The following is a 13,380-nucleotide window of genomic DNA, read 5'->3' as shown; positions in this document are numbered from 1 at the left end:
GTGTCAAGGCACCTTCATCGTGTAGTTTTCTTGATACGCTGAAAGTGCACCTCTCTTTGACAACTGAGATATGCATTCTAGGACACGCCCTCCCCCCTTCATTCTGTAATCTGTTTTAACTGATTCCGAAAGTGTGTTTTTAAAATTGCTGTAAGCCACTTTCCCTTCCTCTCTTAATTTTTCCCTAGGCCTGCATATTTTTTTTTGTTTTTTATACATATTTTGACTGCGTCAGACCAACACGGCTACTTACCTGAGTCTAGAGTAATGTTCCGGTTTGCAGACTTTTTCTGGAAATCAAACATGCTCTGTTTTGACTGTTACGCTTCCAATTTGAGTGCCACACTTCCGTTTTTAGTCTGTCTGTTTTTATTATTTATTTTGAATTTTTGCTTCTGCGGCTCTTTTTCGTTTTGTTTTTGTGACTGTGCGTAACCCAGTTCAGCTACTGACTGATTGAATGATTGTATGACTGCAGTACATTGTTTACTGCTTTCATTTTATGGATCAATGGTCTCGTTAGATAGTAAAATTCATGTTAAACTGCTGTTTTAGGGGTTGTTTTTAAAAGTCTGGAACGGATTAATCCGTTTTGCATTACTTTCTATGGGAAAGCATGCCTTGGTTTAGAAACGCTTTGGTTTTGGAACAGACTTCCGGAACGGATTAAGTTTGAGAACCAAGGTACCACTGTAGACAACAAATTGAAGGGTAAGTTTGGTCTGGAGGGGAAAATGAAGAATGGAGGAGAAGAAGAAGAGTTTGGATTTGATATCCTGCTTTATCACTACCTGAAGGAGTCTCATAGCGGCTAACATTCTCCTTTCCCTTCCTCCCCCACAACAAACACTCTGTGAGGTGAGTGGGGCTGAGAGACTTCAAAGAAGTGTGACTAGCCCAAGGTCACCCAGCAGCTGCATGTGGAGGAGCGGGGAAGCGAACCCGGTTCACCAGATTACGAGTCCACCGCTCATAACCACTACACCATGCTGGCCTAGGGAAAAATAAGAGAGGAAGGGAAAGTGGCCATGAGCCTTTGCTCTTCTGAGCACCAGTCATGAACCAAGTTCTTCAAAACAGGGTTATTTTAAGTTCCTTCATTTCCAGGAAACACTAAGGAAGCTAATATACAGCAGAATAAAATGTAGTATCTTGCAGAATTACCAAGTGCAAAGGTCCTGGAGGAGGAGTGGGGATTAAACACAGTCTGGCGGCGAATTCTTTTATATAGTTATCAACATCTAAATCCTTGTAAGACTTCAATTGTGCCAATAAGCTGAAATAATAAAAAAAGCAAATAGAAGTGAAGCATATGTCAGTAGAAGGCAAAATTACTTTTAGTAAAATTCTCATTCCTTCAAAGTATGTTTTCTTCTGTACAGTATATATCCACCAACTTACTGCAGTCCTTCTTTGTGTTGTTTTTGGTGCCTGCTAAAAACTGCTTTGCTCCAACAAAATATACTTAGATATATTTTAAAAATATGTGTTTAGATATATATTTTTAAAATGTATCTAAATACGTGCCTTGCTTTCATAAGTTTTTGATGAATATTTTAGTTTGTCTTTAGCTTGAGTAAGCGGTATATAAATTTTGTTAAATAAATCAAAATGCATCACAATATACGTAACTGCAACAGACTAAATCCATGCTTACAACCATCACTAACCTCTGAATAACCGTTGAAAGAAATACATTTTAAGTGCCGTTCTGAACACAGGGAACCCAATTAATTTCCACCTACAAGGACACTGATTAATTATAGCACTGCCTGTTGGGGCATACTTTCCTTCCAATCTGCAAACCTACTTGGAAGGACAGTTTTAAAATAAATCGTTTCCTGTTCCACACTGACTGTGAAGACAGAGACCGTTCAAGCAAAATGCTGCAGCGCTGCCTACAAATAGGTGAATCTGCTGCCTTAATTTGGCTTCCTTTGCCTCCCAACAGTTGTAATTGGTCACTAAAAGCTCTCTTACTGTGATATAGAATATTTTGACAGCTTCTGTAACAAATAAAATCACAGCCATGGTGCAAGTTACTGCCATTGAAGTAGCTTAGATCATAATCCTTACCAGGACAGACAGTCTTTGAGGGCATTGAAGTAGGGATACCTAGATATGATGCACACGGCAAATGGCACAAAATATGAAGCAGATCTGGAGCTCTTTGCCGTTTCCCAAGAAGCTTGTCCATTATAGAAGATGTGGGCATCCTGCAAGAAAACTGTGTGTTACCTTAAAGGTAAAGGTAAAGGTACCCCTGCCCGAACGGGCCAGTCTTGACAGACTCTGGGGTTTGTGCGCCCATCTCACATCTATTGGCCGGGGGCCAGCGCTGTCCGGAGACACTTCCGGGTCACGTGGCCAGCGTGACAACGCTGCTCTGGCGAGCCAGAGCCGCACACGGAACGCCGTTTACCTTCCCGCTGGTAAGCGGTACCTATTTATCTACTTGCCCCCGGGGGTGCTTTCGAACTGCTAGGTTGGCAGGCGCTGGGACCGAGCAGCGGGAGCGCACCCCGCCGCGGGGATTCGAACCGCCGACCTTTCGATCGGCAAGCCCTAGGCGCTGAGGCTTTAGCTCACAGCGCCACCCGCGTCCCTTGTGTTACCTTAGGCACTTGTCAAAAAAACTCAGTTTTGGAAAACCAAGTAGCACATTTACAAAATAAAGGACATAATGTTGACTTTAAGAACCGCTCATTTTGTAGTACATATTAGGCACTCAAGACCCATTCTAATTCTACAATAAGAATAACAACAACAACAACAACAACAATTTATTATTTATACCCTGCCCATCTGGTTAACAACAACAACAATAATAATAATTTATTATTTATACCCTGCCCATATGGTTGGGTTTCCCCAGCCACTCTGGGTGGCTCCCAACAATATATTATTATTATTATTATTAGCAATAAATATCAAACATTAAAAACTTCCTTAAACAGGGCTGCCTTCAGATGTCTTCTAAAAGTCAGATTGTTGTATATTTCCTTGACATCTGGTGGGAGGGCATTCCACAGGGCGGGCGCCACCACCGAGAAGGCCCTCTGACTGGTTCCCTGTAACTTCACTTCTTGCAGTGAGGGAACCACCAGAAGGCCCTCAGAGCTTGACCTCAGTGTCAGGGCTGAACAAAGGGGGAGGAGATGCTCCTTCAGGTATACTGGGCCGAGGCTGTTTAGGGCTTTAAAGGTCAGCACCAACACTTTGAATTGTGTTCAGAAATGTACTGGGAGCCAACGCAGGTCTTTCAGGGCCAGTGTTATGCGGTGTTATATTCTTTGGGGAATTCCCATGTTCTGCTTACAAAAGCCACCCTACAGGTTTATGGTCACGTGTTAATAACAAGTCACCTGAGTTGACAAAGTCAAAAGCATTCGCCCTAGATATATCTGTGACTAGAACTCACAATCAAGAACTCTGCTGGGTCTTGCTTCTTCAGAGATCTATGCCCTGAACTGTAAGAACTTAGCAGTAGCTAAAGATACAGACACTAGATGACTAATTTTAAGAATGGTCAGCATTTGCAAATGATCAGCTCAGCATTTGGGCTTGTCAGATTAGGAGCACAGGAGCAGGGTAAACAACCTACTTGCATAGGCCGGTAATACTGTGCGACAACACCATACGTTCTGTTACCACAGACGTCGGTGAAAACAAGGAAATGGATGCGGTCTTCTGTGGATTCCAACGCTATATTAAATCCTCCTGCAAATGAGATGAACATATTGTAAGGCACAGCACCAATAAAAGTTAGCAGTAGTGAACACAGTTACGAATTGCCATCTTCAGATGAAGGGCAGTATATAGATTTAATACATAACAACAACAACAACAAAAACAACAACAACAACAACAACAACTACAGTGCACATATTTGCAGACCCTGAAAATTGGTTCCAGGAGTGAAATTAGGAATCAACTTCCTGGGCAGAGCAATCCAAACAGTTTGTATTTTAAAATGCAAAGCCAACATTGCTTCCAAGAATACACGAGACAGTTCAGGCGGTGTTGTTTGTTTTCCCAAGCTGGGGGGAAAGAAAGGACACAGATCCTTTGGATCCATGGCTTCCTGTGATCTTCACCCGGCACAGATGTTCAACATCTGCACAGACCACTGGCAGAGGTCATAAAGATTGCCACATTGCCAGGGAGCAGCCTCGGAAGGACTCACCTATCTCTCTCTCTCTCTCTCTCTCTCTCTCTCTCTGCCACGGCCCCTTGGAACACCCTCCCCCCGGGGACCAAAGGATCACAGCCTTAATCAATCAAATTAATTTAGCCTCTTTAGATACCACCCAGAATGGCAGTGTTTTTGCTCTTAAGATTTTCTCAGTATGGCATATTTTTCTCTTGTAGCCGAGATACAGCTTATACTATCTGCATGGGGATGAGAGTTATACACAGTAGCCCAGAATCAGAATAGGAATCATTGGTTAGGTAATCATGTAACCCACCATTAGATTCTAATGCATGATCTATCTATCATCTATAGCTATCATCTCTCTATTTCTCTATCTCTCTATCCAGTGCTTTCTTTCTGGGGGGGACACAGGGGGATGCATACCCCTAAACATTTTGTGAATCTTTCTAAAGGTGAAGGTAAAGGGACCCCTGACCATTAGGTCCAGTCGTGACCAACTCTGGGGTTGCGGCGCTCATCTTGCTTTATTGGCCAAGGGAGCCGGTGTACAGCTTCCGGGTCATGGGGCCAGCATGACAAAGCCGCTTCTGGCGAACCAGAATAGCACACGGAAACAATGTTTACCTTCCCGCTGGAGTGGTACCTATTTATCTACTTTCACTCTGACCTGCTTTCAGACTGCTAGGTTGGCAGGATCAGGGACCGAGCAATGGGAGTTCACCCCGTTGTGGGGATTCAAACTGCCCACCTTCTGATCGGCTAGTCCTAGGCTCTGTGGTTTAACCCACAGCGCCACCCGCGTCCCTCTTGTGAATCTTTGTACTTTTGTCCATTTATTGAATTTATTTTTCCCGATAAAATGGTGATTCTCTTGAGTGAAAATGAGAGTACCCCCAAACATTTTTTAAAGAAAAAAAGTACTGTATCTATCTATCATCAATAAAATGATTCCCACTTTTCCAGAAGCACTACAAGTCCCCTGCTTTTATGCATCAATATTGATCCTATCCGTTAACAGACATGAAACTGATTATTAAAATGACAGGGGCTCACATTACCTGGAAAGCAAAGCTGTGGCAATCCGTTAAGGTCAATGTCTATAGGGATGGTAATGTCTTCAGTCTCAGGAATTTTATGGGCTCCATTCAGAGCTTTTGCAGTGTCAATCTTGGATTTCTCTTTCTTTTTCCGAAAGGAACGCCGTTTCCCTTTATTGAATGCATTCCTATTTATATTTGTGGTTTGCAACTCCTCCTTGCTGATGAACGGAGGTACAAAAACAGAAAGTACTTCTGGTTCAAAGGGAGGGGCGCTTCTTATGTCATGTCTTTGAGCAACCTAAAAACAATAAAATAATAACAATTCTTATTTTGTCCCCAAATGATGGTTCACATATAGAAATTTACTTCTGTTACTACTTAGCAGCAATTTATTTTTGTTATGAAACAATCCACCCCAGCTGAAACAATATTTTTAAAAGAATGTTACTAATATTATTTGGCAATAATTACTTCTTCAGTCTTCATCCTCTTATCTATTACCTTCATTTTGTACGTGGTGCTCTCTGCACACATATCCGATACTAAATTCTACTGTACCTGTCGAATTGTACTTCCAAGTAAACAAACTCTAAGTCTGCTAGTTCAAAATCAAAGCCAAGAGCATTTAACTAGGTGCAAAAGTCCATTGGGTATTTTTCCACTGTCAGTTCTTTCTTCAAGAATTAATAATACACATTAACTGAAATACTAGCAACGTTATTATTTCAATTAGTTACCTACCTTTCAACCTAAGATCCCGGGGCAGGTTACAGCAATTAAATTGCAATGTTAAAAGCAGTTCAAAGAGTTCAAAGCAATTTACCATCACAAAAATATGGTGGGCCCTAAAACTAGTCACCCCGGGTGTCAAAAAGCAAAGGTAAAGAGATACATGTCTTTAGCATTCAATGAAGATGCCAAACACACCTCTATGGGGAGAGAACTCCACAGCTTTGTGGCTGTCGCAGAGAATAGGTAAAGGTAAACGGTAAAGGAACCCTGGACGGTTAGGTCCAGGCAAAGGTGACTACGGGGTTGCAGTACTCATCTCGCTTCAGACCGAGGGAGCCGGTGTTTGTCCACAGACAGCTTTCCAGGTCATGTAGCCAGCATGACTAAACTGCTTCTGGCGCAACAGAACACCATGACAGAAGCCAGAGCACAAGGAAACGCTGTTTACCTACCCGTCACAGTGGTATCTATTTATCTACTTGTGCTGGTGTGCGCAACTGATAGGTTGGCAGGAGCTGGGACAGAGCAACGGGCACTCACCCTGTCACGGGGATTCGAACCACTGACCTTCCGATCAGCAAGCCCAAGAGGCTCAGTGGTTTAGATCACAGTGCCTCCCGCTTCAGAGAGAATGTCCTTGCCCAGGCCACCAGCAGCCCACGCTTTCAAAAGTGATAGAACAACCAAGAGGGATTCCTGTGCTAATCTTAACACCCACGGGGATCAGTAAGGAAGGAGACGATCCTTCAGATGGTTGGAACCTGAGTCATTTGAGGCTTTAAAGCAAGGCTGATCACCGAAGAATGGATGCTTTTGAATTCTGGTGCTGGAGGAGACTCTTGAGAGTCCCATGGACTGCAAGAAGATCAAACCTCTCCATTCTGAAGGAAATCAGCCCTGAGTGCTCACTGGAAGGACAGATCCTGAAGCTGAGGCTCCAATACTTTGGCCATCTCATGAGAAGAGAAGACTCCCTGGGAAAGACCCTGATGTTGGGAGAGATTGAGGGCACAAGGAGAAGGGGACGACAGAGGACGAGGTGGTTGGACAGTGTTCTCGAAGCTGCCAGCATGAGTCTGACCAAACTGCGGGAGGCAGTGGAAGACAGGAGTGCCTGGCATGCTCTGGTCCATGGGGTCACGAAGAGTCGGACACAACTAAACGACTAAACAACAACAAAAGGCAAAGTAAGGCCTGGGGGCCAGATCCGGCCCAATCGCCTCCTAAATCCAGCCTGCGGACGGTCCGGGAATCAGCGTGTTTTTACATGAGTAGAATGTGCCCTTTTATCTAAAATGCATCTCTGGGTTATTTGTGGGACATATACAAACTAAAATGTTTGTGTCAATACACTGATCAAGCAATGCGGGTCTGCTGCTATGCAGGGCATTTAATACACAGTTCATTTCCCCCCAAAGTTTCTGAGGCTATGGTCTGCTCACGAAGTGATGTCCTGGGGTAATCAAAAATCTTTTTATTAAGTTGCTTGTTCAAAGTACACTTGCATTTTTACAAAAACACCTGCAGTCCAAACGGCATCTTACAAGTTGTTCTCACCATCACAGTTGCTCTTGGAAACAAAGAATACGCCTTTTGAATAAATTAATTAATTTGCTTTGAAACAATTAATTTATGGCATTTACTTCCACAAGATGCAATGTTGTCTACTGGCTTTGAAAAAGAGTATTAGATAAGTTTGTGGAGAACAGCTTCATCAACGGCTAATAGTGACAGCTAAATGAAACTTGCATGCTCAAAGGTAACTGAGTCATGGCAAAGAAATAGACGGTAAAATGAATTAATTAAGAAATGGGTCCCCAAGTGTGCATCTAGGTTAAAAGATGGGTCCCAAGTCTCAAACAGTTAAGACTATTAACCAGGCATAGGCAAACTCAGTCCTCCAGCAGTTTTGGGACTACAACTCCCATCATCCCTAGCTAACAGGACCAGTGGTCAGGGATGATGGAAACTGTAGCACCAAAACATCTGGAAGGCCGAGTTTGCCTATGCCTGGTCTAGTAGTTAACAATATTGGAAGCAAAGTCAAGAAAACCTAAGCTAAAACAGTTTCTATGCCGGTTTCTCAGGAACTTGCGACACCCTTAAATCTATCTTACTTCAATACATTTTTCTTTTCAGTTTTCTGCAAAGAATGACCATTATCAACCAACAAAACCAAATAAAACCAACTAAGCACGTTGATCTTCATCTAGTTCATTCGACCGAAGTCAGTTCGTAGGATGTTGGTGGCGAAACAAACTAAGCATGCTATTTTGCAACCAGTTCAGTTCATTCTGCTGAAACTGACTCATAGGAAGAAGTCTTCTATAGGAAGTGCCCACACCACTCCATCATATTCTATGTCAGATGGTGCCCCCCACAAACGTGGCTGAACTCCAACTCTCATCAGCCCCAGCCAGAGATGGTGAGAACCACATGGGTTACCCCTGCTCTAGGCAAATTATTAAACTGCCTTCAGGATCAGGAAGCAATGCCCTTCCCTGGTGTAAGGGGGCAGACCTACCAATCAGCTTTTCCCCTTTCCCAGTCTAGCCATGAGATGAACAGCTGACAATGGGGGTAGCTTACAGTCAATGAAAAAAGAAAGATTTAAATAGCAAGGATGTTCCATATAACTGCCTAAGCATGCAAGCAGTGGTGGTGCTCGGGAACGGGGAGTTGGGAACCAAAAGAGTACTTATGAAAATCATATTGTCGTTTTCAGCGGATAATAAATCAGTTTGACACCCTGGTCATATGAGTGACACCCTACTTTAGATTCAGGTAGGTAGCCATGTTGGTCTGATGCAGTCAAAATAAATATAAAGCACCTTAGAGACCAACTAAGTTTGTTCTGGGTATAAGCTATACCCAGAACAAACTTAACAGGTAAAGGGACCCCTGACCATTAGGTCCAGTCGTGGCCGACTCTGGGGTTGCAGCGCTCGTCTTGCTTTACTGGCCGAGAGAGCCGGCATACAGCTTCCGGGTCATGTGGCCAGCATAACTAAACCGCTTCTGGCGAACCAGAGCAGCACATGGAAACGCCGTTTACCTTCCCGCCGGAGCGGTACCTATTTATCTACTTGCACTTTGACGTGCTTTCGAACTGCTAGGTTGGCAGGAGCTGGGACCGAACAATGGGAGCTCACCCCATCGCAGGGATTCGAACTGCCGACCTTCCGATCGGCAAGCCCAAGGCTCAGTGGTTTACACCACAGTGCCTTCCACGTCCCTAGAACAAACCTAGTTGGTCTCTAAGGTGCTACTGGACATTTATTTTTAATTTATTTTATTTAACCCTACTTTAGAGACCACACAATCATCACAATGCCAAACAGCCGTTGCCATTCCTGACACAAACTCTCCCCACCAACAAAGGAGCTGTGGATCCACTTTTAGAACAACCTGTAACCAATTCAGATGGAAGATAGTTGTTCAACAAACGAGCTTATCTGCTTAAATAGCCCTCATCAGAAAAGAAAACAGTAACATATTAGGCAATTTGGAGAGAGGATACATCTGATGAAGTAAATAAGTCTACAAAAGCTTATGAAAAATAAGCTTATTGGACGAAAGAAGAATGGCAGACAAAATTAATCGACTACGCAGAATTAGATAAAATGACAGGAAGGATTCGAAACCTGCGGGACCAGAGAATCACAGAAGATTGGAAAAAATATACAAACTATTTGAAGAGCAACTGTAATCAACAAATTACACTAGTAGAACTACAAGAAGTTTTGTAAGGAGAAATATATGAAACATTGCAAAGTAGAAAAAGAATAGAGATATTAGTTATGAGATTTAAATGTAATAGTGAAAGTAAGAAATGTATATTGAGTGATTAGATTGGAAAATTTTCAGAGGCAATTGATGGAAGTAAAAAAAATTGTATAAGATGTAAAAGTATGTTTAATTACTGTTGAAAATGAGATGTTAAAAAACTAATAAAATTATACACACACACACACACACACACATATATATATATATATATATATATATATATATATATATGCTTTCGTAGATTTTCACGGGTACAGGAATGCAGGTTTTGGTGTCTTCGGGTGTCTTCCCGTGTAAGAGTCGGGGTGTCTGGGCGACGTTTCGACGAGGTCTCACTCGTCATCTTCAGGCTGGTGCTTTCGGCTTCTTGTTACTGGAACAGAGCAGAATCTGGTGTTTGAGTTCCTATAAATACTGTTGAGGGGTGTGGTGTATAGCCTCCAACGTTCTGGGCAAAGAGGAAGTTCCTAGATTAGTGTGCCTTTTCTTCTTTTGTTCCTTAATTACTTGAGGGATATCTTGGGTGATTTCATGAGTGATATTCAGAAAAACTCTTCACAAGCTCAAGAGGTCAAGACACGAAAGCTTTAGCAACTAATCTACACTTAATGACCCACCCAGTGATATTCTGAATATCACTCATGAAATCACCCAAGATATCCCTCAAGTAATTAAGGAACAAAAGAAGAAAAGGCACACTAATCTAGGAACTTCCTCTTTGCCCAGAACGTTGGAGGCTATACACCACACCCCTCAACAGTATTTATAGGAACTCAAACACCAGATTCTGCTCTGTTCCAGTAACAAGAAGCCGAAAGCACCAGCCTGAAGATGACGAGTGAGACCTCGTCGAAACGTCGCACAGACACCCCGACTCTTACACGGGAAGACACCCGAAGACACCAAAACCTGCATATATATATATATATATATATATATAGTGGTACCTCGTGTTAAGTACTTAATTCGTTCCGGAGGTCTGTTCTTAACCTGAAACTGTTCTTAACCTGAAGCACCACTTTAGCTAATGGGACCTCCTGCTGCCGCTGAGCCCTAAAGCACAACTTCTGTTCTCATCCTGAAGCAAAGTTCTTAACCTGAAGCACTATTTCTGGGTTAGCAGAGTCTGTAACCTGAAGCGTATGTAACCTGAAGCATATGTAACCCGAGGTACTACTGTATATAAGAAAAATAAGCTTATTGGTCTTTAAAGCCCCACAAGACTCTTGGTGTGTGTTTTCCCTGCAAGCAAGCAACACAGCTAACCCTCTGGAAACCATAAGGGCTTGGTGATTAAGACTTAAGTGTTGCAGCATGCTAACGAAACGTCACAGGCTGGTGACATGCCCACTTTAAAGCAAAGTGGCACATCTCCATTTCACAACATCTCAACTCTTAGGAAGTGGCGGCGGTCGTTTCTTTTTCTTCTTTTTTAATCTGCAGAAACCACACACTCACCTTGTAAAAGGAAATAAAACGTTTTTTTAAAAAGTCTTCCCCTGCCCCCAAGCTCCTAACATGTAAATAAAGGCCAAAGAAGGAAGTTGACAAATTAGTGAGACAGGCGAGATAATCTTAAACTCCTGCGATCTATTATGTATTTACAAGGGGATCTGTGGGACAGAAGCTGTGTTGTCGTTGTTTTTTCCTTCTCAGCCTCAGGGTGGATTTACCAGTTTGTCAGCGCATCAGGAACACGCTAACAGCTTTGCACAGTTACATAGCACAGAAAAGCAGCCGCGCTGATTTAAACGGATCTCAAGGGTGCATAGCAAGCGATTTGTTCCACCTTTCTCCTGCAGTCACCAACCCTGCGAAAGCGTAGCAGCTTAGTCCCTTTTCCCTTTTTTACCTGGTACATTTCCTTCTCCCTTTCTCTAGGGACGCCGACCAACACGCAGATCTCCAGCACTGAAGAAGGGAGCACATCTTCCATAGCAAGGGCGCGGAGCCCACAAGAAGCCGAGGAACCCGGGCTGCTTCCTGCCCCTTCCAGACGCAGCTCACAGACCCCGGGCAGCCAAGTTCAGTTCCTCCAGCCCTGTAGGAAGAAGGGAAGAGGAGAATGGAGGTGAAGACAGCAGCCTCCTGGCTTCCGAGAAGGAAAGAAACAAACGAGGTCTGTGTCATCCGCTATGGGAGGAGCCTCCGAAAACTCTCCTCACTCAGAGGGCTGGATAAAAAGTTAAAAACCAACAGGGAAAGGGATCAAAAGGAAAGTTGACACCTGCAAGGAGTAGCAAATCTCACCCCATGGCACTTCTGTTTCCAAGCACCCTTTGCAACGAAACTGGGGGGGGGGGGTTGGTCCCAAAATAAGGAATAAAAGGAGCCTTCAGTCTCTCCTCGCCCTGGGATGGAAGGGAAAGGAAGGGGTTGCCTGTCTCTTCACTTATTTTGGGTGCATTTTTTCACTTTCTTTTTTAATCTCAAAATTGACAGCAAAGGGGGGTGAGATGGGGGGGCTCCCTAGTCCCGATTTCTTCACCCGACCCCAAAATTGGGGGAGGGAGAATTTGTTGGCCAGCTCACCGCATTCAAACAATATAATAATAATAATAATAATAATAATAATAATAATAATAATAATAATAATTTTTTATTTATACCCCGCCCATCTGGCTGGGTTTCCCCAGCCACTCCAACCAAACACTAAAATACGAAATAACCTATTAAACATTAAAAGCTTCCCTAAACAGGGCTGCCTTCAGATGTCTTCTAAGAGTTTGGTAGTTGTTTTTCTCTTTGACATCTGGTGGGAAAGCGTTCCACAGGGCGGGTGGCACCACCGAGAAGGCCCAATGAACAACACCCCAATGAAGGGGGTTTCGTTGGGAAACTGGGGGTGGCATATAGCCCTAACTTCAAGCTCGGCTCCCAAACACCCGCAAAATAATGTGGGGAGGGGGGAAGCAGTCCTCTCTTGTCTCTCCTGACATCCATCTGCCCATCGGCAGAGGCTTTGAATCACAGGATCATAGACTCTAGGAGAGTTGGAAGGGACCCCCAAAGTCATTTAGTCCAACCCCCTGCAATACAGGAATCTCAACATATTGTCGCGTCACCCCGCCCCCCCCCCAACATCCAATTTGAAACCCTACAGGACCTCACTTAGCTTTGCAAATGGGCCAGCGGTTTTATTTTAATCTTGTTTTTAAGTTGTATTCATTCAACTTGTTTTTATTATTGGTTGTTAGCCGCCCTGAGCCCGGCCTTGGCTGGGGAGGGCGGGGTATAAATAATTTTTTTTATTATTATCATTATTGCACACCCCCACCCCCCAAATGAAGACAAGAAAGCAAAAGCAGATGCCCTGATGGTTTTGAAAATGGGGGGAAACACACCTTCTCTCCCCAATATTTCCTTAACGGTTTAGAGAGCTCCTGCCCCCCCTCAAAAAAGGGGGAAGGCAAAAAAGACCCTCACCCCCCAAAAAGGGGGAAGCAAAAAGACACACACCCCCAAAAAAGAGGGAGGCAGAAAATACACCCCCAAAACGGGGAAGGCCAAAAAAAACCAAAATGGGGAAAGAAAAAGACACCCCCAAAAAGTGGGAGGCAAAAAAGGCACCCCCAAAATGGAGAAGGCCAAAAAAAACCAAAATGGGGAAAGAAAAAGACACCCCCAAAAAGATGGGAGGCAAAAAAGGCACCCCCAAAATGG

General features: G+C 43.6%; 1 protein-coding gene across 3 annotated transcripts in view; it reads right to left on the bottom strand.

Annotated features, from left to right (window-relative positions):
• The window catches only part of DENND3 (DENN domain containing 3), a 49,045-nt gene extending 35,825 nt beyond the window's left edge, over positions 1-13,220 (bottom strand). The window contains exons 1-6 of one of the 3 annotated variants that reach the window (XM_082235489.1): positions 13,062-13,220; positions 11,570-11,758; positions 5,215-5,494; positions 3,605-3,720; positions 2,077-2,216; positions 1,165-1,276 (exon numbers count right to left, since the gene is read on the bottom strand). In XM_082235489.1, coding sequence (XP_082091615.1) covers positions 1,165-1,276; positions 2,077-2,216; positions 3,605-3,720; positions 5,215-5,494; positions 11,570-11,653 — 732 coding nt within the window. In that variant the 5' untranslated portion in view covers positions 11,654-11,758; positions 13,062-13,220. Of the gene's footprint in view, positions 1-1,164; positions 1,277-2,076; positions 2,217-3,604; positions 3,721-5,214; positions 5,495-11,569; positions 11,943-11,967; positions 12,187-13,061 lie in introns of those variants that run through there. The other 2 variants (XM_082235488.1, XM_082235487.1) reach the window with 2 other exon arrangements.
• Between the last annotated feature and the right edge of the window lie 160 nt (positions 13,221-13,380).

This window comes from Podarcis vaucheri (genome assembly GCF_965113315.1).
Source record: "Podarcis vaucheri genome assembly, chromosome: 8".
NCBI classification, from domain to species: Eukaryota; Metazoa; Chordata; class Lepidosauria; order Squamata; family Lacertidae; genus Podarcis; species Podarcis vaucheri.
The sequence above is the reverse complement of the archived record's forward strand: the minus strand, read 5'-3'. Positions and strand labels throughout refer to the sequence as shown.